At 48.5% G+C, this 23,930-nt stretch overlaps 1 protein-coding gene across 2 annotated transcripts in view; it reads right to left on the bottom strand.

The window, feature by feature from the left end:
* LOC139394124 (xylosyl- and glucuronyltransferase LARGE1) overlaps positions 1 to 23,930 on the bottom strand; it is a 153,088-nt gene that overhangs the window by 75,626 nt on the left and 53,532 nt on the right. For both annotated transcript variants that reach the window (XR_011629803.1, XM_071142155.1), the window contains exon 3: positions 3,785 to 4,107. Coding sequence is in view for 1 of the 2 variants with exons in the window: in XM_071142155.1 (XP_070998256.1) it covers positions 3,785 to 4,107 (323 nt within the window). In the remaining variant the exon portion in view is untranslated. The remainder of the gene's footprint in view (positions 1 to 3,784; positions 4,108 to 23,930) is intronic.

Raw genomic sequence — 23,930 nt, forward strand, 5'->3', positions numbered from 1 at the left:
TTATCTACGGTCTTCTCTACAAACACACACTGTTAGCCTGTTAGTTCATTATCTACGGTCTTCTCTACAAACACACACTGTTAGCCTGTTAGTTAATTATCTATAGTCTTCTCTACAAACACACACTGTTAGCCTGTTAGTTCATTATCTACGGTCTTCTCTACAAACACACACTGTCAGCCTGTTAGTTCATTATCTACGGTCTTCTCTACAAACACACACTGTTAGCCTGTTAGTTCATTATCTACGGTCTTCTCTACAAACACACACTGTCAGCCTGTTAGTTCATTATCTACGGTCTTCTCTACAAACACACACTGTTAGCCTGTTAGTTCATTATCTACGGTCTTCTCTACAAACACACACTGTTAGCCTGTTAGTTCATTATCTACGGTCTTCTCTACAAACACACACTGTCAGCCTGTTAGTTCATTATCTACGGTCTTCTCTACAAACACACACTGTTAGCCTGTTAGTTCATTATCTACGGTCTTCTCTACAAACACACACTGTTAGCCTGTTTGTTCATTATCTACGGTCTTCTCTGCAAACTCTGTTAGTTCATTATCTATAGTCTTCTCTACAAACACACACTGTTAGCCTGTTAGTTCATTATCTAGTCTTCTCTACAAACTCTGTTAGTTCATTATCTATGGTCTTCTCTACAAACACACACTGTTAGCCTGTTAGTTCATTATCTATGGTCTTCTCTACAAACACAGACAGTGGTCACAGACAGGCTGGCTGAGGACAGTAGATATGGACCAATCAGGACAGTAGAGATGGGCCATTCAGGACAGTAGAGATGGGCCAATAAGGACAGTAGAGATGGGCCAATCAGGACAGTAGAGATGGACCAATAAGGACAGTAGAGATTGACCAATAAGGACAGTAGAGATGGACCAATCAGGACAGTAGAGATGGGCCAATAAGGACAGTAGAGATGGACCAATAAGGGCAGTAGAGATGGACCAATCAGGACAGTAGAGATGGGCCAATAAGGACAGAAGAGATGGACCAATAAGGACTACTCAAAGCACAGTGCAGCTGGTAATACCCATCATGCCCTTTGTCAGAGCCTTGCTAGTGATGAACGTGTCTGAAATGGGTATAATGTATAGACACAACAGAGGGCATATTGAAGAGATTTACTGTGACATCACAGTACTAAAGACCCTCCAACAAACCTGCTGTTAGAATGACCTGACAGACAGACACTTAATGAGAGTAGCCATAATATCACAGTATTTAATATGGCCAGGCTTTAATAAATAAATAGTCTGGGTGGCCATTTGATTAACTGTTCAGCAGTCGTATGGCTGGGGGGTAGAGGCTGTTTAAGGAGCCGACTTGGTCCTCCAGTACAGCTTTCCGTGAGGTAGCAGAGAGAACAGGCTATGGCTTGGGGGGGTAGAGGCTGTTTAAGGAGCCGACTTGGTCCTAGACTTGGTTCTCCGGTACCGCTTGCCGTGAGGTAGCAAAGAGAACAGGCTATGGCTGGGGGGGTAGAGGCTGTTTAAGGAGCCGACTTGGTCCTAGACTTGGGGGGGTAGAGGCTGTTTAAGGAGCCGACTTAGTCCTAGACGCTCCGGTACCGCTTGCCGTGAGGTAGCAGAGAGAACAGGCTATGGCTTGGGGGGGTAGAGGCTGTTTAAGGAGCCGACTTGGTCCTAGACTTGGTTCTCCGGTACCGCTTGCCGTGAGGTAGCAGAGAGAACAGGCTATGGCTTGGGGGGTAGAGGCTGTTTAAGGAGCCGACTTGGTCCTAGACTTGACGCTCCGGTACCGCTTGCCGTGAGGTAGCAGAGAGAACAGGCTATAACCTGGGTGACTGAAGTCTTTGACAATTTATCCAAGACTGACCAGTATGAAAATGTATGAACTCTGGTAATTGACAAAATAAAATTTTAAAAAGTAGATTAGTGAATATATGAAATAGAAAGGTGGTTAGATGTTTGGAAGACCTTAGGTGGAGGTATAACACGAAGGGACTATATGCAGTGCTGAAGGTCACATTACTGGTGCATTACTGTGGTAGAGAATCAATACCCACGTACACAGTACTGTCAGGATCAACTGTAGGAGGGGCTAACACCACATTAATACTGGTGCATTACCCACGTACACAGTACTGTCAGGATCAACTGTAGGAGGGGCAAACACTCCTCCTAGTGTAACTCACCTGACACTAGTCTACCAGTCTTATCTCCTCCTAGTGTAACTCACCTGACACTAGTCTACCAGTCTTATCTCCTCATAGTGTAACTCAACTGACACTAGTCTACCAGTCTTATCTCCTCCTAGTGTAACTCACCTACCAGTCTTATCTCCTCCTAGTGTAACTCACCTGACACTAATCTACCAGTCTTAACTCCTCCTAGTGTAACTCACCTGACACTAGTCTACCAGTCTTATCTCATCCTAGTGTAACTCACCTGACACTAGTCTACCAGTCTTATCTCATCCTAGTGTAACTCACCTGACACTAGTCTACCAGTCTTATCTTATCTCCTCCTAGTGTAACTCACCTGACACTAGTCTACCAGTCTTATCTCCTCCTAGTGTAACTCACCTGACACTAGTCTACCAGTCTTATCTCCTCCTAGTGTAACTCACCTCACACTAGTCTACCAGTCTTATCTCCTCCAAGTGTAACTCACCTGACACTAGTCTACCAGTCTTATCTCATCCTAGTGTAACTCACCTGACACTAGTCTACCAGTCTTATCTTATCTCCTCATAGTGTAACTCAACTGACACTAGTCTACCAGTCTTATCTCCTCCTAGTGTAACTCACCTACCAGTCTTATCTCCTCCTAGTGTAACTCACCTGACACTAATCTACCAGTCTTATCTCCTCCTAGTGTAACTCACCTGACACTAGTCTACCAGTCTTATCTCCTCCTAGTGTAACTCACCTGACACTAGTCTACCAGTCTTATCTCCTCCTAGTGTAACTCACCTGACACTAGTCTACCAGTCTTATCTCATCCTAGTGTAACTCACCTGACACTAGTCTACCAGTCTTATCTCCTCCTAGTGTAACTCACCTGACACTAGTCTACCAGTCTTATCTCCTCCTAGTGTAACTCACCTGACACTAGTCTACCAGTCTTATCTCCTCCTAGTGTAACTCACCTGACACTAGTCTACCAGTCTTATCTCCTCCTAGTGTAACTCACCTGACACTAGTCTACCAGTCTTATCTCCTCCTAGTGTAACTCACCTGACACTAGTCTACCAGTCTTATCTCCTCCTAGTGTAACTCACCTGACACTAGTCTACCAGTCTTATCTTATCTTCTCTCCTCCTAGTGTAACTCACCTGACACTAATCTACCAGTCTTATCTCCTCCTAGTGTAACTCACCTCACACTAGTCTACCAGTCTTATCTTATCTCCTCCTAGTGTAACTCACCTGACACTAGTCTACCAGTCTTATCTCCTCCTAGTGTAACTCACCTCACACTAGTCTACCAGTCTTATCTCCTCCTAGTGTAACTCACCTGACACTAGTCTACCAGTCTTATCTCCTCCTAGTGTAACTCACCTGACACTAGTCTACCAGTCTTATCTTATCTCCTCCTAGTGTAACTCACCTGACACTAATCTACCAGTCTTATCTCCTCCTAGTGTAACTCACCTCACACTAGTCTACCAGTCTTATCTTATCTCCTCCTAGTGTAACTCACCTGACACTAGTCTACCAGTCTTATCTCCTCCTAGTGTAACTCACCTGACACTAGTCTACCAGTCTTATCTTATCTCCTCCTAGTGTAACTCACCTCACACTTGTCTACCGCTGGCTGCTGCACACAGTCTGACCTGTTGCCCGGGGAGCCAGCTTTAAGCCCCGCCTCGTTGTCCCCTGTTCCCTCCTCCGAGTGAGTCTTGCTCTGGTTGCCGCGGTGATTGGTGTGATGTGGAGCAGGGCCAGCAGGGCTCCGGGGGGGTCGGCTGAGTTCACGGCGGAGAAGTTGGTTCTCCTCTTCCACCTCACGGACCCTCAGCTCCAACGCCTCCCTAGACACACCACCTCCCAAGGCCCCGCCCCTGGCCGTCAACGTGGACAACTGAGGCAACAGGGGCGACAGGGGGAGGGGCTTCACTGTAGAGGGGGAGGAGACAGAGAAACAGGAAGTTGATCAGAAGCAATAGTGCCACATTCATTAAGTCAACTGAGGGCCACGTTAAATCAGCTCACTGGCCAGTTGCGGATCGTAAACCACGAGTTTAAGACCACTGCAATAAGCCATTCGCCTGGTCCCAGATAAGTATGTGTTCAAGCCAACTGATCTTCAGCTGGCTAAAGCTCAGGCAGAATTGCTACAAGCCCCGCAGCAGGATATCATCACTTCACGGTATAGACTCAGCAGGGTTCTCAATTTCAACTTTAACTCAACTCTTAACTCGGCTTGCCTCAACTTCTCTCCGTGAATCAACATGAATCACTGACATTGCTGGATGTGAGGAAAGATGAAACCAGAGCACTACGACTGCAGAAGAAGCACCGGAGACAAGGAGTAATGTCACTGATTAGTGTTTAGTATATATATATATATATATATATATATACATATATATATATATATATATACTAAATATATATATATATATATATATCAGCCTAGCATCAGTGAGTAGTATATATATCAACCTAGCATCAGTGATTAGTATATATATATATATATATATATATATATCAACCTAGCATCAGTGATTAGTATATATATATATATATATATATATCAACCTAGCATCAGTGATGTTTTATATCACTGTACTAAGAGGAGATGTTAAAGTGTTCACAGCATCATCAGCATCAGCGATGTTTTATATCACTGTACTAAGAGGAGATGTTAAAGTGTTCACAGCATCAGCGATGTTTTATATCACTGTACTAAGAGGAGATGTTAAAGTGTTCCCAGCATCATCAGCATCAGCGATGTTTTATATCACTGTACTAAGAGGAGATGTTAAAGTGTTCACAGCATCAGTGATGTTTTATATCACTGTACTAAGAGGAGATGTTAAAGTGTTCCCAGCATCATCAGCATCAGCGATGTTTTATATCACTGTACTAAGAGGAGATGTTAAAGTGTTCCCAGCATCATCAGCATCAGCGATGTTTTATATCACTGTACTAAGAGGAGATGTTAAAGTGTTCACAGCATCAGCGATGTTTTATATCACTGTACTAAGAGGAGATGTTAAAGTGTTCACAACATCAGTGATGTTTTATATCACTGTACTAAGAGGAGATGTTAAAGTGTTCACAGCATCATCAGTGATGTTTTATATCACTGTACTAAGAGGAGATGTTAAAGTGTTCACAGCATCAGTGATGTTTTATATCACTGTACTAAGAGGAGATGTTAAAGTGTTCACAGCATCAGCGATGTTTTATATCACTGTACTAAGAGGAGATGTTAAAGTGTTCACGCATCAGTGATGTTTTATATCACTGTACTAAGAGGAGATGTTAAAGTGTTCACAGCATCAGCGATGTTTTATATCACTGTACTAAGAGGAGATGTTAAAGTGTTCACAGCATCAGCGATGTTTTATATCACTGTACTAAGAGGAGATGTTAAAGTCTTCACAGCATCAGCGATGTTTTATATCACTGTACTAAGAGGAGATGTTAAAGTGTTCACAGCATCATCGGCATCAGCGATGTTTTATATCACTGTACTAAGAGGAGATGTTAAAGTGTTCACAGCATCAGCGATGTTTTATATCACTGTACTAAGAGGAGATGTTAAAGTGTTCACAGCATCAGTGATGTTTATATCACTGTACTAAGAGGAGATGTTAAAGTGTTCACAGCATCAGTGATGTTTTATATCACTGTACTAAGAGGAGATGTTAAAGTGTTCACAGCATCAGTGATGTTTTATATCACTGTACTAAGAGGAGATGTTAAAGTGTTCACAGCATCAGTGATGTTTTATATCACTGTACTAAGAGGAGATGTTAAAGTCTTCACAGCATCAGTGATGTTTATATCACTGTACTAAGAGGAGATGTTAAAGTGTTCACAGCATCAGCAATGTTTTATATCACTGTACTAAGAGGAGATGTTAAAGTGTACCCAGCATCAGTGATGTTTTATATCACTGTACTAAGAGGAGATGTTAAAGTGTTCACAGCATCAGCGATGTTTTATATCACTGTACTAAGAGGAGATGTTAAAGTGTTCACAGCATCAGTGATGTTTTATATCACTGTACTAAGAGGAGATGTTAAAGTGTTCACAGCATCATCAGCATCAGCGATGTTTTATATCACTGTACTAAGAGGAGATGTTAAAGTGTTCACAGCATCAGCGATGTTTTATATCACTGTACTAAGAGGAGATGTTAAAGTGTTCACAGCATCAGCGATGTTTTATATCACTGTACTAAGAGATGTTAAAGTGTTCACAGCATCAGCGATGTTTTATATCACTGTACTAAGAGGAGATGTTAAAGTGTTCACAGCATCACTGATGTTTTATATCACTGTACTAAGAGGAGATGTTAAAGTGTTCACAGCATCAGTGATGTTTTATATCACTGTACTAAGAGGAGATGTTAAAGTGTTCACAGCATCAGTGATGTTTTATATCACTGTACTAAGAGGAGATGTTAAAGTGTTCACAGCATCAGTGATGTTTATATCACTGTACTAAGAGGAGATGTTAAAGTGTTCACAGCATCAGCGATGTTTTATATCACTGTACTAAGAGGAGATGTTAAAGCGTTCACAGCATCAGCGATGTTTTATATCACTGTACTAAGAGGAGATGTTAAAGTGTTCACAGCATCAGTGATGTTTTATATCACTGTACTAAGAGGAGATGTTAAAGTGTTCACAACATCAGTGATGTTTATATCACTGTACTAAGAGGAGATGTTAAAGTGTTCACGCATCAGTGATGTTTTATATCACTGTACTAAGAGGAGATGTTAAAGTGTTCACAGCATCAGCGATGTTTTATATCACTGTACTAAGAGGAGATGTTAAAGCGTTCACAGCATCAGCGATGTTTTATATCACTGTACTAAGAGGAGATGTTAAAGTCTTCACAGCATCAGCGATGTTTTATATCACTGTACTAAGAGGAGATGTTAAAGTGTTCACAGCATCAGTGATGTTTTATATCACTGTACTAAGAGGAGATGTTAAAGTGTTCACAGCATCAGTGATGTTTATATCACTGTACTAAGAGGAGATGTTAAAGTGTTCACAGCATCAGTGATGTTTTATATCACTGTACTAAGAGGAGATGTTAAAGTGTTCACAGCATCAGTGATGTTTTATATCACTGTACTAAGAGGAGATGTTAAAGTGTTCACAGCATCAGTGATGTTTTATATCACTGTACTAAGAGGAGATGTTAAAGTCTTCACAGCATCAGTGATGTTTATATCACTGTACTAAGAGGAGATGTTAAAGTGTTCACAGCATCAGCGATGTTTTATATCACTGTACTAAGAGGAGATGTTAAAGTGTACCCAGCATCAGTGATGTTTTATATCACTGTACTAAGAGGAGATGTTAAAGTGTTCACAGCATCAGCGATGTTTTATATCACTGTACTAAGAGGAGATGTTAAAGTGTTCACAGCATCAGTGATGTTTTATATCACTGTACTAAGAGGAGATGTTAAAGTGTTCACAGCATCATCAGCATCAGCGATGTTTTATATCACTGTACTAAGAGGAGATGTTAAAGTGTTCACAGCATCAGCGATGTTTTATATCACTGTACTAAGAGGAGATGTTAAAGTGTTCACAGCATCAGCGATGTTTTATATCACTGTACTAAGAGGAGATGTTAAAGTGTTCACAGCATCAGCGATGTTTTATATCACTGTACTAAGAGGAGATGTTAAAGTGTTCACAGCATCAGCGATGTTTTATATCACTGTACTAAGAGGAGATGTTAAAGTGTTCACAGCATCACTGATGTTTTATATCACTGTACTAAGAGGAGATGTTAAAGTGTTCACAGCATCAGTGATGGTTTATATCACTGTACTAAGAGGAGATGTTAAAGTGTTCACAGCATCAGTGATGTTTATATCACTGTACTAAGAGGAGATGTTAAAGTGTTCACAGCATCAGCGATGTTTTATATCACTGTACTAAGAGGAGATGTTAAAGTGTTCACAGCATCAGCGATGTTTTATATCACTGTACTAAGAGGAGATGTTAAAGTGTTCACAACATCAGTGATGTTTTATATCACTGTACTAAGAGGAGATGTTAAAGTGTTCACAGCATCAGCAATGTTTTATATCATTGTACTAAGAGGAGATGTTAAAGTGTTCACAGCATCAGCGATGTTTTATATCACTGTACTAAGAGGAGATGTTAAAGCGTTCACAGCATCAGCGATGTTTTATATCACTGTACTAAGAGGAGATGTTAAAGTGTTCACAGCATCAGTGATGTTTTATATCACTGTACTAAGAGGAGATGTTAAAGTGTTCACAACATCAGTGATGTTTATATCACTGTACTAAGAGGAGATGTTAAAGTGTTCACAGCATCAGTAATGTTTTATATCACTGTACTAAGAGGAGATGTTAAAGTGTTCACAGCAGCATCAGTGATGTTTATATCACTGTACTAAGAGGAGATGTTAAAGTGTTCACAGCATCAGTGATGTTTTATATCACTGTACTAAGAGGAGATGTTAAAGTGTTCACAGCATCAGTGATGTTTTATATCACTGTACTAAGAGGAGATGTTAAAGTGTTCACAGCATCATCAGCATCAGTGATGTTTTATATCACTGTACTAAGAGGAGATGTTAAAGTGTTCACAGCATCAGTGATGTTTTATATCACTGTACTAAGAGGAGATGTTAAAGCGTTCACAGCATCAGCGATGTTATATATCACTGTACTAAGAGGAGATGTTAAAGCGTTCACAGCAGCAGCAGCATCGGGCTGAATGTCAAAAGACCTAATGGAGGCTGAGGTTTCAAATTAGCAGTCAGGTCCAAGTGATGCATCTCTAGCCTTGGAGCACACAGATACCGTTCAATCAATATCCTGGATACTGAGAGGAGAGCCGGGGGCTATAGCTACGCGCACCAGGCTCTAATTTCAGCCAGTATCAATTTCTCCACTCCCCCCCCCCGATATGTCTTCAGACATGAGAGAATATGGAGTTACTTTCGTGTCATTTAATATCAAGCAAAAAAAAACTTAGGAAGTCCAGAACAACATTTGTAGTGTTGCAAAACAGAGAGAGAAAAAAAAACGAGAACATTCAGTGTAAGGAAATGAAATGCGAGAACAAATGTTTTGTAAATGAACGGGACATTTTGTCTTCTTCTTCTTGTTGAAACATTGAACCTTTGAGTTATTTAGCAGATGCTCTTATCCAGAGGATTTTTAAGGAAATCACCATGGCGATCAAACACCATGGCGATCAAACACCGTGGCGATCAAACACCGTGGCGATCAATCACCATGGTCATCAATCACCGTGGCGACCAAACACCATGGTCATCAAACACCATGGTCATCAAACACCATGGTCATCAAACACCATGGTCATCAAACACCATGGTCATCAAACACCATGGTCATCAATCACCGTGGCGACCAAACACCATGGTCATCAAACACCATCAAACACAATCTCCCGATCTTTGCCTGCTATTGTCCCGGTCTTTGCCTGCTATTGTCCCGATCTTTGCCTGCTATTGTCCCGGTCTTTGCCTGCTATTGTCCCTATCTTTTGCCTGCTATTGTCCCGGTCTTTGCCTGCTATTGTCCCGGTCTTTGCCTGCTATTGTCCCTATCTTTTGCCTGCTATTGTCCCTATCTTTTGCCTGCTATTGTCCCTATCTTTTGCCTGCTATTGTCCCTATCTTTTGCCTGCTATTGTCCCGATCTTTGCCTGCTATTGTCCCGATCTTTGTTTGCTATTGTCCCTATCTATTGTCCCGGTCTTTGCCTGCTATTGTCCCGATCTTTGCCTGCTATTGTCCCTATCTTTGCCTGCTATTGTCCCGATCTTTGCCTGCTATTGTCCCGATCTTTGCCTGCTATTGTCCCTATCTATTGTTCCTATCTTTGCCTGCTATTGTCCCTATCTATTGTCCCGATCTTTGCCTGCTATTGTCCCGATCTTTGCCTGCTATTGTCCCTATCTTTGCCTGCTATTGTCCCGGTCTTTGCCTGCTATTGTCCCTATCTATTGTCCCTATCTATTGTCCCGGTCTTTGCCTGCTATTGTCCCGATCTTTGCCTGCTATTGTCCCTATCTTTGCCTGCTATTGTCCCTATCTTTTGCCTGCTATTGTCCCTATCTTTTGCCTGCTATTGTCCCTATCTATTGTCCCTATCTTTGCCTGCTATTGTCCCTATCTTTGCCTGCTATTGTCCCTATCTTTTGCCTGCTATTGTCCCTATCTATTGTCCCTATCTTTTGCCTGCTATTGTCCCGATCTTTGCCTGCTATTGTCCCGATCTTTGCCTGCTATTGTCCCGGTCTTTGCCTGCTATTGTCCCTATCTTTTGCCTGCTATTGTCCCCATCTTTTGCCTGCTATTGTCCCCATCTTTTGCCTGCTATTGTCCCGATCTTTGCCTGCTATTGTCCCCATCTTTTGCCTGCTATTGTCCCCATCTTTTGCCTGCTATTGTCCCCATCTTTTGCCTGCTATTGTCCCGGTCCTGGTCAGCAGCACCACCACCCTGCATCCCACTGCTGGCTTACTAATCAGGGTCCTGGTCAGCAGCACCACCACCCTGCATCCCACTGCTGGCTTACTAATCAGGGTCCTGGTCAGCAGCACCACCACCCTGCATCCCACTGCTGGCTTACTAATCAGGGTCCTGGTCAGCAGCAGCACCACCCTGCATCCCACTGCTGGCTTACTAATCAGGGTCCTGGTCAGCAGCAGCACCACCCTGCATCCCACTGCTGGCTTACTAATCAGGGTCCTGGTCAGCAGCACCACCCTGCATCCCACTGCTGGCTTACTAATCAGGGTCCTGGTCAGCAGCAGCACCACCCTGCATCCCACTGCTGGCTTACTAATCAGGGTCCTGGTCAGCAGCACCACCACCCTGCATCCCACTGCTGGCTTACTAATCAGGGTCCTGGTCAGCAGCACCACCCTGCATCCCACTGCTGGCTTACTAAGCAGGGTCCTGGTCAGCAGCACCACCACCCTGCATCCCACTGCTGGCTTACTAATCAGGGTCCTGGTCAGCAGCACCACCACCCTGCATCCCACTGCTGGCTTACTAATCAGGGTCCTGGTCAGCAGCACCACCACCCTGCATCCCACTGCTGGCTTACTAATCAGGGTCCTGGTCAGCAGCACCACCACCCTGCATCCCACTGCTGGCTTACTAATCAGGGTCCTGGTCAGCAGCACCACCACCCTGCATCCCACTGCTGGCTTACTAATCAGGGTCCTGGTCAGCAGCACCACCACCCTGCATCCCACTGCTGGCTTACTAATCAGGGTCCTGGTCAGCAGCACCACCACCCTGCATCCCACTGCTGGCTTACTAATCAGGGTCCTGGTCAGCAGCACCACCACCTTGCATCCCACTGCTGGCTTACTAATCAGGGTCCTGGTCAGCAGCACCACCCTGCATCCCACTGCTGGCTTACTAAGCAGGGTCCTGGTCAGCACCACCACCACCCTGCATCCCACTGCTGGCTTACTAATCAGGGTCCTGGTCAGCAGCACCACCCTGCATCCCACTGCTGGCTTACTAAGCAGGGTCCTGGTCAGCAGCACCACCACCCTGCATCCCACTGCTGGCTTACTAAGCAGGGTTGGTCCTGGTCAGCAGCACCACCACCCTGCATCCCACTGCTGGCTTACTAAGCAGGGTTGGTCCTGGTCAGCAGCACCGAGCACAGATTGATAGTGGATGACTGTACTTTTGGGTTTTATTCTGGACTTCATAAGTGTTGCTTGATATTAAATGGCACTAAAGGAGCTCCAGGAGAGAAACAGCCAAGGGTGTTTGTGGATAGAAAGAAAAACAGTGACCGTGGGTCGGTCGTGGTCCGTTCAGAGCTGTGAAGACCTCTCTGTACTCCCCCTCACTCTCTCTGCTCTCTCTATGACCCTGGAGTGATGAAGGGAGCAGAGAGAGAGAGGACAGAGAGAGAGAGAGAGAGAGGTCTCAGAGCAAAAAAAACTCCCAATACTGACGGATTAAATATAAAGCCTTCAGTTTCACAGTTCACTTCCTGTGAAAGACACAGCGAGCGACCGTGTCCTCGCCACCTCTCCAATGCTAATTGGTGTCAGCAGGACTAATGCACTCTTATAGGTCCACAGAACTGAGTTTAACTGTCCAGTACTGTCTATAAATATAATACTGTTATTTATACTGTATAGTACTGTCTATAAATATAATACTGTTATTTATACTGTACAGTACTGTCTATAAATATAATAGTGTTATTTATACTGTACAGTACTGTCTATAAATATAATACTGTTATTTATACTGTACAGTACTGTCTATAAATATAATAGTGTTATTTATACTGTACAGTACTGTCTATAAATATAATAGTGCTATTTATACTGTATAGTACTGTCTAGAAATCGAATAGTGTTATTTATACTGTATAGTACTGTCTATAAATCTAATATACTCTTATTTATACTGTATAGTACTGTCTATAAATCTAATATGGGGGGGGGGTCTATTTTAGTGGTCGTTTAATGGTTGTTGGCTCATTGGGGGGGGGGTCTATTTAGTGGTGTTTTAATGGTTGTTGGCTCATTGGGGGGGGGGGGTCTATTTTAGTGGTGTTTTAATGGTTGTTGGCTCATTGGGGGGGGGGGGGGGGGTCTATTTTAGTGGTGGTTTAATGGTTGTTGGCTCTTTGGGGGGGAGGGGGTCTATTTTAGTGGTGGTTTAATGGTTGTTGGCTCTTTTGGGGGGGGGGGGTCTATTTTAGTGGTGGTTTAATGGTTGTTGGCTCTTTGGGGGGGGGGGGGGTCTATTTTAGTGGTGGTTTAATGGTTGGTGGCTCATTGGGGGGGGGGGGGTCTATTTTAGTGGTGGTTTAATGGTTGTTGGCTCTTTTGGGGGGGGGGTCTATTTTAGTGGTGGTTTAATGGTTGGTGGCTCATTGGGGGGGGGGGGGGGGGTCTATTTTAGTGGTGGTTTAATGGTTGTTGGCTCTTTTGGGGGGGGGGGGGTCTATTTTAGTGGTGGTTTAATGGTTGTTGGCTCTTTGGGGGGGGGGGTCTATTTTAGTGGTGGTTTAGTGGTTGTTGGCTCATTGGGGGGGGGGGGGGGGTCTATTTTAGTGGTGGTTTAATGGTTGTTGGCTCTTTTGGGGGGGGGGGGGGTCTATTTTAGTGGTGGTTTAATGGTTGTTGGCTCATTGGGGGGGGGTCTATTTTAGTGGTTGTTGGCTCATTAGAGGGGGGAGGGTCGTTTAATGGTTGTTGGCTCATCGGCATCACCAGCCATAACCGCAGAACATTAAGTCATGGATAGAGTTGTTTAACTTCTCGGTTAAACCTGTGATGCTGTAAAACCACACGAGAAGTAACACATTACACATCGAAGACTTCTCCTCAAGATCAATAACCGAACCCTTCTCCTTGATAGGTTACATCTAACACGTTCATCACGTTAGTTATTTTCTGTTCCACCGGTTCTGAAGACTCCAGTGAGATTCGGATTCAAGGCTGGGTTGGACGTTGTGGGGTTCAGCTGGGTTCAGCTGGGTTGGACGTTGTGGGGTTCAGCTGGGTTGGACGTTGTGGGGTTCAGCTGGGTTGGACGTTGTGGGGTTCAGCTGGGTTCAGCTGGGTTGGACGTTGTGGGGTTCAGCTGGGTTCAGCTGGGTTGGACGTTGTGGGGTTCAGCTGGGTTCAAGCTGGGTTGGACATTGTGGGGTTCAGCTGGGTTCAGCTGGGTTCAGTTGTGGGGTTCAGCTGGGTTCAGCTGGGTTGGACATTGTGGGGTTCAGCTGGGTTCAGCTGGGTTCAGTTGTGGGGTTCAGCTGGGTTCAGCTGGGTTGGACATTGTGGGGTTCATTGTGGGGTTCAGCTGGGTTCAGCTGGGTTGTGCCGTGGCGGAGGTCTTTGTGGGCTATACTCAGCCTTGTCTCAGGATGGTAAGTTGGTGGTTGAAGATATACCTCTAGTGGTGTGGGAGCTGTGCTTTGGCAAAGTGGGTGGGGTTATATCCTTTCTGTTTGGCCCTGTCCGGGGGTGTCCTCGGATGGGGCCACAGGGTCTCCTGAGTTTATAAACATAGTCAGCTAGCTGTCTGGAGTAATGTTCCTCTGTAGTTTATAAACATAGTCAGCTAGCTGTCTGGAGTAATGTTCCTCTGTAGTTTATAAACATAGTCAGCTAGCTGTCTGGAGTAATGTTCCTCTGTAGTTTATAAACATAGTCAGCTAGCTGTCTGGAGTAATGTTCCTCTGTAGTTTATAAACATAGTCAGCTAGCTGTCTGGAGTAATGTTCCTCTGTAGTTTATAAACATAGTCAGCTAGCTGTCTGGAGTAATGTTCCTCTGTACAGTAGTTTATAAACATAGCCAGCTAGCTGTCTGGAGTAATGTTCCTCTGTAGTTTATAAACATAGTCAGCTAGCTGTCTGGAGTAATGTTCCTCTGTACAGTAGTTTATAAACATAGCCAGCTAGCTGTCTGGAGTAATGTTCCTCTGTAGTTTATAACCATAGTCAGCTAGCTGTCTGGAGTAATGTTCCTCTGTACAGTAGTTTTGTAACAGCTAATGTGAATCATAATAAAATACCAAATCGTGTTGAGCTGGACAGCCTCTTCAGAGTGCTGCAATCTCTAGACACAGTACACTTTGACACCTCCGGATCGATGCCCTGGGAATGGGCTGACGTAACCTTTTAACAGCCCATGTCAACCAGCCAACAGCCAGGATGTAGAGCTGCAGAGAGACATGCTATGGCTTGATGGACGCCTCCTGACCCTTGGTGGTGTGCTTGGTCTCATTGGACAGTGTCTTTTGTGCTGATCTGGCAACCCATTTGGCAGGCCATGGTGTCACAGTGACAAAGGGAAGAGGTTAGAGAGACAGGCTTGGAGACAGTGGGAGGAGGTGAGAGACACAGGCGTGGGGACAGTGGGAGAGGGTTGAGAGAGACAGTGGGAGGAGGTGAGAGAGACAGTGGGAGGAGGTTAGAGAGACAGTGGGAGGAGGTTAGAGAGACAGTGGGAGGAGGTTAGAGAGACAGTGGGAGGAGGTGAGAGAGACAGTGGGAGGAGGTGAGAGAGACAGTGGGAGGAGGTTAGAGAGACAGTGGGAGGCGGTGAGAGAGACAGAGGGAGGTGGTGAGAGAGACAGAGGGAGGAGGAGGTGAGAGAGAGTGGGAGGAGGAGGTGAGAGAGACAGTGGGAGGAGGTGAGAGAGACAGTGGGAGGAGGTGAGAGAGACAGTGGGAGGAGGAGGTGAGAGAGACAGTGGGAGGAGGAGGTGAGAGAGACAGTGGGAGGAGGAGGTGAGAGAGACAGTGGGAGGAGGAGGTGAGAGAGACAGTGGGAGGAGGTGAGAGAGACAGTGGGAGGAGGTTAGAGAGACAGTGGGAGGAGGTTAGAGAGACAGTGGGAGGAGGTGAGAGAGACAGTGGGAGGAGGTGAGAGAGACAGTGGGAGGAGGTTAGAGAGACAGTGGGAGGAGGTTAGAGAGACAGTGGGAGGAGGTGAGAGAGACAGTGGGAGGAGGTTAGAGAGACAGTGGGAGGAGGTGAGAGAGACAGTGGGAGGAGGTGAGAGAGACAGTGGGAGGAGGTTAGAGAGACAGTGGGAGGCGGTGAGAGAGACAGAGGGAGGTGGTGAGAGAGACAGAGGGAGGAGGAGGTGAGAGAGAGTGGGAGGAGGAGGTGAGAGAGACAGTTGGAGGAGGTGAGAGAGACAGTGGGAGGAGGTTAGAGAGACAGTGGGAGGAGGTGAGAGAGACAGTGGGAGGAGGTGAGAGAGACAGTGGGAGGAGGAGGTGAGAGAGACAGTTGGAGGAGGTGAGAGAGACAGTGGGAGGAGGTTAGAGAGACAGTGGGAGGAGGTTAGAGAGACAGTGGGAGGAGGTGAGAGAGACAGTGGGAGGAGGTGAGAGAGACAGTGGGAGGAGGTTAGAGAGACAGTGGGAGGCGGTGAGAGAGACAGAGGGAGGTGGTGAGAGAGACAGAGGGAGGAGGAGGTGAGAGAGAGTGGGAGGAGGAGGTGAGAGAGACAGTGGGAGGAGGTGAGAGAGACAGTGGGAGGAGGTGAGAGAGACAGTGGGAGGAGGAGGTGAGAGAGACAGTGGGAGGAGGAGGTGAGAGAGACAGTGGGAGGAGGAGGTGAGAGAGACAGTGGGAGGAGGTGAGAGAGACAGTTGGAGGAGGTGAGAGAGACAGTGGGAGGAGGTTAGAGAGACAGTGGGAGGAGGTTAGAGAGACAGTGGGAGGAGGTGAGAGAGACAGTGGGAGGAGGTGAGAGAGACAGTGGGAGGAGGTTAGAGAGACAGTGGGAGGCGGTGAGAGAGACAGAGGGAGGTGGTGAGAGAGACAGAGGGAGGAGGAGGTGAGAGAGAGTGGGAGGAGGAGGTGAGCGAGACAGTGGGAGGAGGTGAGAGAGACAGTGGGAGGAGGTGAGAGAGACAGTGGGAGGAGGTTAGAGAGACAGTGGGAGGCGGTGAGAGAGACAGAGGGAGGTGGTGAGAGAGACAGAGGGAGGAGGAGGTGAGAGAGAGTGGGAGGAGGAGGTGAGAGAGACAGTGGGAGGAGGTGAGAGAGAGACAGTGGGAGGAGGAGGTGAGAGAGACAGTGGGAGGAGGAGGTGAGAGAGACAGTGGGAGGAGGTGAGAGAGACAGTGGGAGGAGGTGAGAGAGACAGTGGGAGGAGGTGAGAGAGACAGTGGGAGGAGGAGGTGAGAGAGACGGGAGGAGGAGGTGAGAGAGACAGTGGGAGGAGGTGAGAGAGAGAGTGGGAGGAGGTAAGAGAGACAGTGGGAGGAGGTGAGAGAGACAGTGGGAGGAGGAGGTGAGAGAGACAGTGGGAGGAGGAGGTGAGAGAGACAGTGGGAGGAGGTGAGAGAGACAGTGGGAGGAGGAGGTGAGAGAGACAGTGGGAGGAGGAGGTGAGAGAGACAGTGGGAGGAGGTGAGAGAGACAGTGGGAGGAGGTGAGAGAGACATTGGGAGGAGGTGAGAGAGACAGTGGGAGGAGGTGAGAGAGAGTGGGAGGAGGTGAAAACAGTAATATAATGTGGAAACTTTATTTAGAACAATGTACTGGCCTTGTACCAACTATGTTGTGTACGGTATTAGCCTAGCGCGCTACACCTGTATCATGTTGTGTACGGTATTAGCCTAGCGCTCTCTACACCTGTATCATGTTGTGTACGGTATTAGCCTAGCGCTCTCTACACCTGTATCATGTTGTGTACGGTATTAGCCTAGCGCTATCTACACCTGTATCATGTTGTGTACGGAATTAGCCTAGCGCTCTCTACACCTGTATCATGTTGTGTACGGTATTAGCCTAGCGCTCTCTACACCTGTATCATGTTGTGTACGGTATTAGCCTAGCGCTCTCTACACCTGTATCATGTTGTGTACGGAATTAGCCTAGCGCTCTCTACACCTGTATCATGTTGTGTATGGTATTAGCCTAGCGCTCTACACCTGTATCATGTTGTGTATGGTATTAGCCTAGCGCTCTCTACACCTGTATCATGTTGTGTACGGTATTAGCCTAGCGCTCTCTACACCTGTATCATGTTGTGTACGGAATTAGCCTAGCGCTCTCTACACCTGTATCATGTTGTGTATGGTATTAGCCTAGCGCTCTCTACACCTGTATCATGTTGTGTACGGTATTAGCCTAGCGCTCTCTACACCTGTATCATGTTGTGTACGGTATTAGCCTAGCGCTCTCTACACCTGTATCATGTTGTGTACGGTATTAGCCTAGCGCTCTCTACACATGTATCATGTTGTGTACGGAATTAGCCTATCTCTCTACACTTGTATCATGTTGTGTACGGAATTAGCCTAGCGCTCTCTACACCTGTATCATGTTGTGTACGGTATTAGCCTAGCTCTCTACATATTTCTTAAATGTATTTCTTTAATTTATTCCTTCCAGAAGACCTTGAGTGTTTATTTTCCAAGATTCCCTGTGTGTCCATCGCTCTCACTTCAAACCCCAAAACAAAACAAACCCCTTTATGTATCATTAGGGTCCACTGCAGAGCTAGCCGTGCACATCCTGACACATTCAGGTCCGTGGAACCTGATTTATCTCTGTACTACTCTGACTAATAACTCAGAGGATGACAGTGTGCTGGGGTGGAGATGGGAGGAGGGGAGGGGAGGAGAGGTGGGGATAGGGAGGAGGGGATAGGGAGGCGGGGAGAGGGAGGAGAGGGAGGAGGAGAGGAAAAAGGAGAGAGGGAGGAGGGGAGAAGGAAAAGGGAGGAGGGGAGAAGGAAAAGGGGAGAGGGAGGAAAGAGTGGAGAGGGAGGAGGAGAGGAAAGAGGAGAGGGAGGAGGAGGAGGAGAGAGGGAGGAGGGGAGAAGGAAAAGGGGAGAGGTGGAAGGGGAGGAGGAGAGAGGGAGGAGGGGAGGAAAGAGTGGAGAGGGAGGAGGGGAGGAAATAGGAGAGGGAGGAGTGGAGAGGGAGGAGGGGAGGAAATAGGAGAGGGAGGAGGAAAGAGGGAGGAGGAGAGGAAAGAGTAGAGAGGGAGGAGGGGAGAGGGAGGAAATAGGAGAGGGAGGAGTGGAGAGGGAGGAGGCGAGAGGGAGGAGGCGAGAGGGAGGAGGCGAGAGGGAGGAGGAGATAGGGAGGAGGAGAGAGGGAGGAGGGGAGGAAAGAGTGGAGAGGGAGGAGGGGAGAGGGAGGAGGGAGGAAATAGGAGAGGGAGGAGGAGAGAGGTAGGAGGAGAGGAAAGAGTGGAGAGGGAGGAGGAGAGGGAGGAGGGGAGGATAGAGTGGAGAGGGAGGAGGAGAGAGGAAATAGGAGAGGGAGGAGGAGAGAGGGAGGAGGAGAGGAAAGAGTGGAGAGGGAGGAGGAGAGGGAGGAGGAGAGGAGAGGGAGCAGCGGAGGGGAGAGGGAGGAGGAGAGGAGAGAGGGAGGAGGGGAGAGGGAGGAGGGGAGGAATTAGGAGAAGGAGGAGGGGAGAGGGAGGAGCGGAGGAGAGAGGGAGGAGGAGAGGAGAGAGGGTTGCAGCGGAGGGGAGAGGGAGGAGGAGAGGAGAGAGGGAGGAGGGGAGAGGGGGTAGGAGAGGCAAGACTAACAGTCACGGTATATTATCCATGGAAATTGTTTACAGGAATTAGAAGAGTTCCCCAATGTCAGCTGTTGTTTAAAAAGAAGGACCGTCTCCCAGGAGAGTATGGGTAGCGGCAGCCCAATATGGCAACCGGAGTACGGGGAAGTGGGTGTGTGTTTGAAATAGCGAATCAGCTAAATGGGCAGATTTGTTGTCGCTGCAGACTCTTTCACGTAGCTGATTGGTCCGCAATACTGGGTATTAAGATGGCGGCGCCAGAGGTAGCTAACGTGGCACCTTTTCCCCTCGATTTTAATTCGAGTAGAATGGCAGCCGACACAATAAATATCTACTATTGATAACTATATAGATGTAACCTTGATACATTACATTCAGTCTACTACTCAATGGGGAGGACACGAACACCTACAACACCAGGACACAGTGGCGTTGGCTCGGGAGGAGGATAGGAGGAGGAGGCTCGGGAGGAGGATAGGAGGAGGCGGCTCAGGAGGAGGATAGGAGGAGGAGGATAGGAGGAGGAGGCTCAGGAGGAGGCTCAGGAGGAGGAGGCTTAGGAGGAGGCTCAGGAGGAGGAGGCTTGGGAGGAGGATAGGAGGAGGAGGCTAGGGAGGAGGATAGGAACACCAACAACACCAGGACACAGTGGCTTTGGCTCGGCTTAACAAGCATTACTGTCCGGCCAATATCAAGGTGCCAATATCAGGGTGCCAATAAAAGGGTGCCAATATCAGGGTGCCAATATCAGGGTGCCAATATCAGAGTGCCAATATCAGAGTGCCAATAAAAGGGTGCCAATATCAGGGTGCCAATATCAGGGGCCAATATCAGGGTGCCAGTAATAGGAAGCCAATATCAGGGTGCCAATGTCAGGGTGCCAATCACAGGAAGAACAGGCATTCAACAAGCAACAGCACACCCAAGATCAAAACTTTAATAAAAAATAAACAAATCGTCAGTTTTATAACTGAAAATCTACAAATCATTAGTTTAAAACTAACAGCAAAATACGACTCAGACTCATCCGTCCTCTGAGTTAAAAACAGTCCAAACTCTCACAGTCAGGTAGCTCACTACCCACTACCTTTCCACGTGCCCACTACCTTTCCACGTGCCCACTACCTTTCCACGTGCCCACTACCTTTCCACGTGCCCACTACCTTTCCACGTGCCCACTACCTTTCCACGTGCCAACTACCTTTCCCTTTTCACGTGCCCATTACCTTTCCACGTGCCCACTACCTTTCCCTTTCCACGTGCCCACTACCTTTCCACGTGCCCACTACCTTTCCCTTTCCACGTGCCCACTACCTTTCCCTTTCCACGTGCCCACTACCTTTCCACGCGCCCACTACCTTTCCCTTTCCACGTGCCCACTACCTTTCCCTTTCCACGCGCCCACTACCTTTCCCTTTCCACGTGCCCACTACCTTTCCCTTTCCACGTGCCCACTACCTTTCCCTTTCCACGTGCCCACTACCTTTCCCTTTCCACGCGCCCACTACCTTTCCACGCGCCCACTACCTTTCCACGCGCCCACTACCTTTCCACGTGCCCACTACCTTTCCACGTGCCCACTACCTTTCCACGTGCCCACTACCTTTCCACGTGCCCACTACCTTTCCACGTGCCCACTACCTTTCCACGCGCCCACTACCTTTCCCTTTCCACGTGCCCACTACCTTTCCCTTTCCACGTGCCCACTACCTTTCCCTTTCCACGTGCCCACTACCTTTCCCTTTCCACGTGCCCACTACCTTTCCCTTTCCACGTGCCCACTACCTTTCCCTTTCCACGTGCCCACTACCTTTCCCTTCCACGTGTCCACTACCTTTCCACGTGCCCACTACCTTTCCCTTTCCACGCGCCCACTACCTTTCCATGCGCCCACTACCTTTCCACGCGCCCACTACCTTTTCACGCGCCCACTACCTTTCCACGCGCCCACTACCTTTCCACGCGCCCACTCCCTTTCCACGCGCCCACTACCTTTCCACGCGCCCACTACCTTTCCCTTTCCACGCGCCCACTACCTTTCCACGCGCCCACTACCTTTCCACGCGCCCACTACCTTTCCACGCGCCCACTACCTTTTCACGCGCCCACTACCTTTCCACGCGCCCACTACCTTTCCACGCGCCCACTCCCTTTCCACGCGCCCACTCCCTTTCCACGCGCCCACTACCTTTCCACGCGCCCACTACCTTTCCCTTCCACGCGCCCACTACCTTTCCACACGCCCACCACCTTTCCCTTTCCACGCGCCCACTACCTTTCCACGTGCCCACTACCTTTCCACGCGCCCACTACCTTTCCACGCGCCCACTACCTTTCCACGTGCTCACTACCTTTCCACGCGCCCACTACCTTTCCAAGCGCCCACTACCTTTCCCTTTCCACGCGCCCACTACCTTTCCACGTGCCCACTACCTTTCCCTTTCCACGCGCCCACTACCTTTCCACGTGCCCACTACCTTTCCACGCGCCCACTACCTTTCCACGCGCCCACTACCTTTCCACGCGCCCACTACCTTTCCACGCGCCCACTACCTTTCCCTTTCCACGCGCCCACTACCTTTCCACGTGCCCACTACCTTTCCCTTTCCACGCGCCCACTACCTTTCCACGTGCCCACTACCTTTCCACGCGCCCACTACCTTTCCACGTGCCCACTACCTTTCCACGCGCCCACTACCTTTCCCTTTCCACGCGCCCACTACCTTTCCACGCGCCCACTACCTTTCCACGCGCCCACTACCTTTCCACGTGCCCACTACCTTTCCACGTGCCCACTACCTTTCCCTTTCCACGCGCCCACTACCTTTCCACGCGCCCACTACCTTTCCACGCGCCCACTACCTTTCCACGCGCCCACTACCTTTCCACGTGCCCACTACCTTTCCCTTTCCACGCGCCCACTACCTTTCCACGCGCCCACTACCTTTCCACGTGCCCACTACCTTTCCCTTTCCACGAGCCCACTACCTTTCCACGTGCCCACTACCTTTCCACGTGCCCACTACCTTTCCCTTTCCACGCGCCCACTACCTTTCCACGCGCCCACTACCTTTCCACGCGCCCACTACCTTTCCCTTTCCACGTGCCCACTACCTTTCCCTTTCCACGCGCCCACTACTTTTCCACGCGCCCACTACCTTTCCACGCGCCCACTACCTTTCCACGCGCCCACTACCTTTCCACGTGCCCACTACCTTTCCCTTTCCACACGCCCACTACCTTTCCCTTTCCACGCGCCCACTACCTTTCCACGTGCCCACTACCTTTCCCTTTCCACGCGCCCACTACCTTTCCACGTGCCCACTACCTTTCCACGTGCCCACTACCTTTCCACGTGCCCACTACCTTTCCACGCGCCCACTACCTTTCCACGTGCCCACTACCTTTCCACGTGCCCACTACCTTTCCACGTGCCCACTACCTTTCCACGTGCCCACTACCTTTCCACGTGCCCACTACCTTTCCACGTGCCCACTACCTTTCCACGTGCCCACTACCTTTCCACGTGCCCACTACCTTTCCACGCGCCCACTACCTTTCCACGCGCCCACTACCTTTCCACGCGCCCACTACCTTTCCACGTGCCAACTACCTTTCCCTTTTCACGTGCCCATTACCTTTCCACGTGCCCACTACCTTTCCCTTTCCACGTGCCCACTACCTTTCCACGTGCCCACTACCTTTCCCTTTCCACGTGCCCACTACCTTTCCCTTTCCACGTGCCCACTACCTTTCCACGCGCCCACTACCTTTCCCTTTCCACGTGCCCACTACCTTTCCCTTTCCACGTGCCCACTACCATTCCCTTTCCACGTGCCCACTACCTTTCCCTTTCCACGTGCCCACTACCTTTCCCTTTCCACGTGCCCACTACCTTTCCCTTTCCACGTGCCCACTACCTTTCCCTTCCACGTGTCCACTACCTTTCCACGTGCCCACTACCTTTCCCTTTCCACGCGCCCACTACCTTTCCACGCGCCCACTACCTTTCCACGCGCCCACTACCTTTCCACGCGCCCACTACCTTTCCACGCGCCCACTACCTTTCCACGCGCCCACTCCCTTTCCACGCGCCCACTACCTTTCCACGCGCCCACTACCTTTCCCTTCCACGCGCCCACTACCTTTCCACACGCCCACCACCTTTCCCTTTCCACGCGCCCACTACCTTTCCACGTGCCCACTACCTTTCCACGTGCCCACTACCTTTCCCTTCCCCGTGCCCACTACCTTTCCTTTCCACGTGCCCACTACCTTTTCACGCGCCCACTACCTTTCCACGCGCCCACTACCTTTCCACGCGCCCACTACCTTTCCCTTCCCCGTGCCCACTACCTTTCCTTTCCACGTGCCCACTACCTTTTCACGCGCCCACTACCTTTTCACGTGCCCACTACATTTCCACGTGCCCACTACCTTTCCCTTCCACGTGCCCACTACCGCTCCCTTCCACGTGCCCACTACCTTTCCACGTGCCCACTACCTCTCCCTTCCACGTGCCCACTACCTTTCCACGTGCCCACTACCTTTCCACGCGCCCACTACCCTTCCACGTGCCCACTACCTTTCCACGTGCCCACTACCTTTCCAAGTGCCCACTACCTTTCCACGTGCCCACTACCTTTCCAAGTGCCCACTACCTTTCCACGCGCCCA

The sequence above is a fragment of the Oncorhynchus clarkii genome, unplaced genomic scaffold (genome assembly GCF_045791955.1).
Source record: "Oncorhynchus clarkii lewisi isolate Uvic-CL-2024 unplaced genomic scaffold, UVic_Ocla_1.0 unplaced_contig_13468_pilon_pilon, whole genome shotgun sequence".
NCBI lineage: Eukaryota > Metazoa > Chordata > Actinopteri > Salmoniformes > Salmonidae > Oncorhynchus > Oncorhynchus clarkii.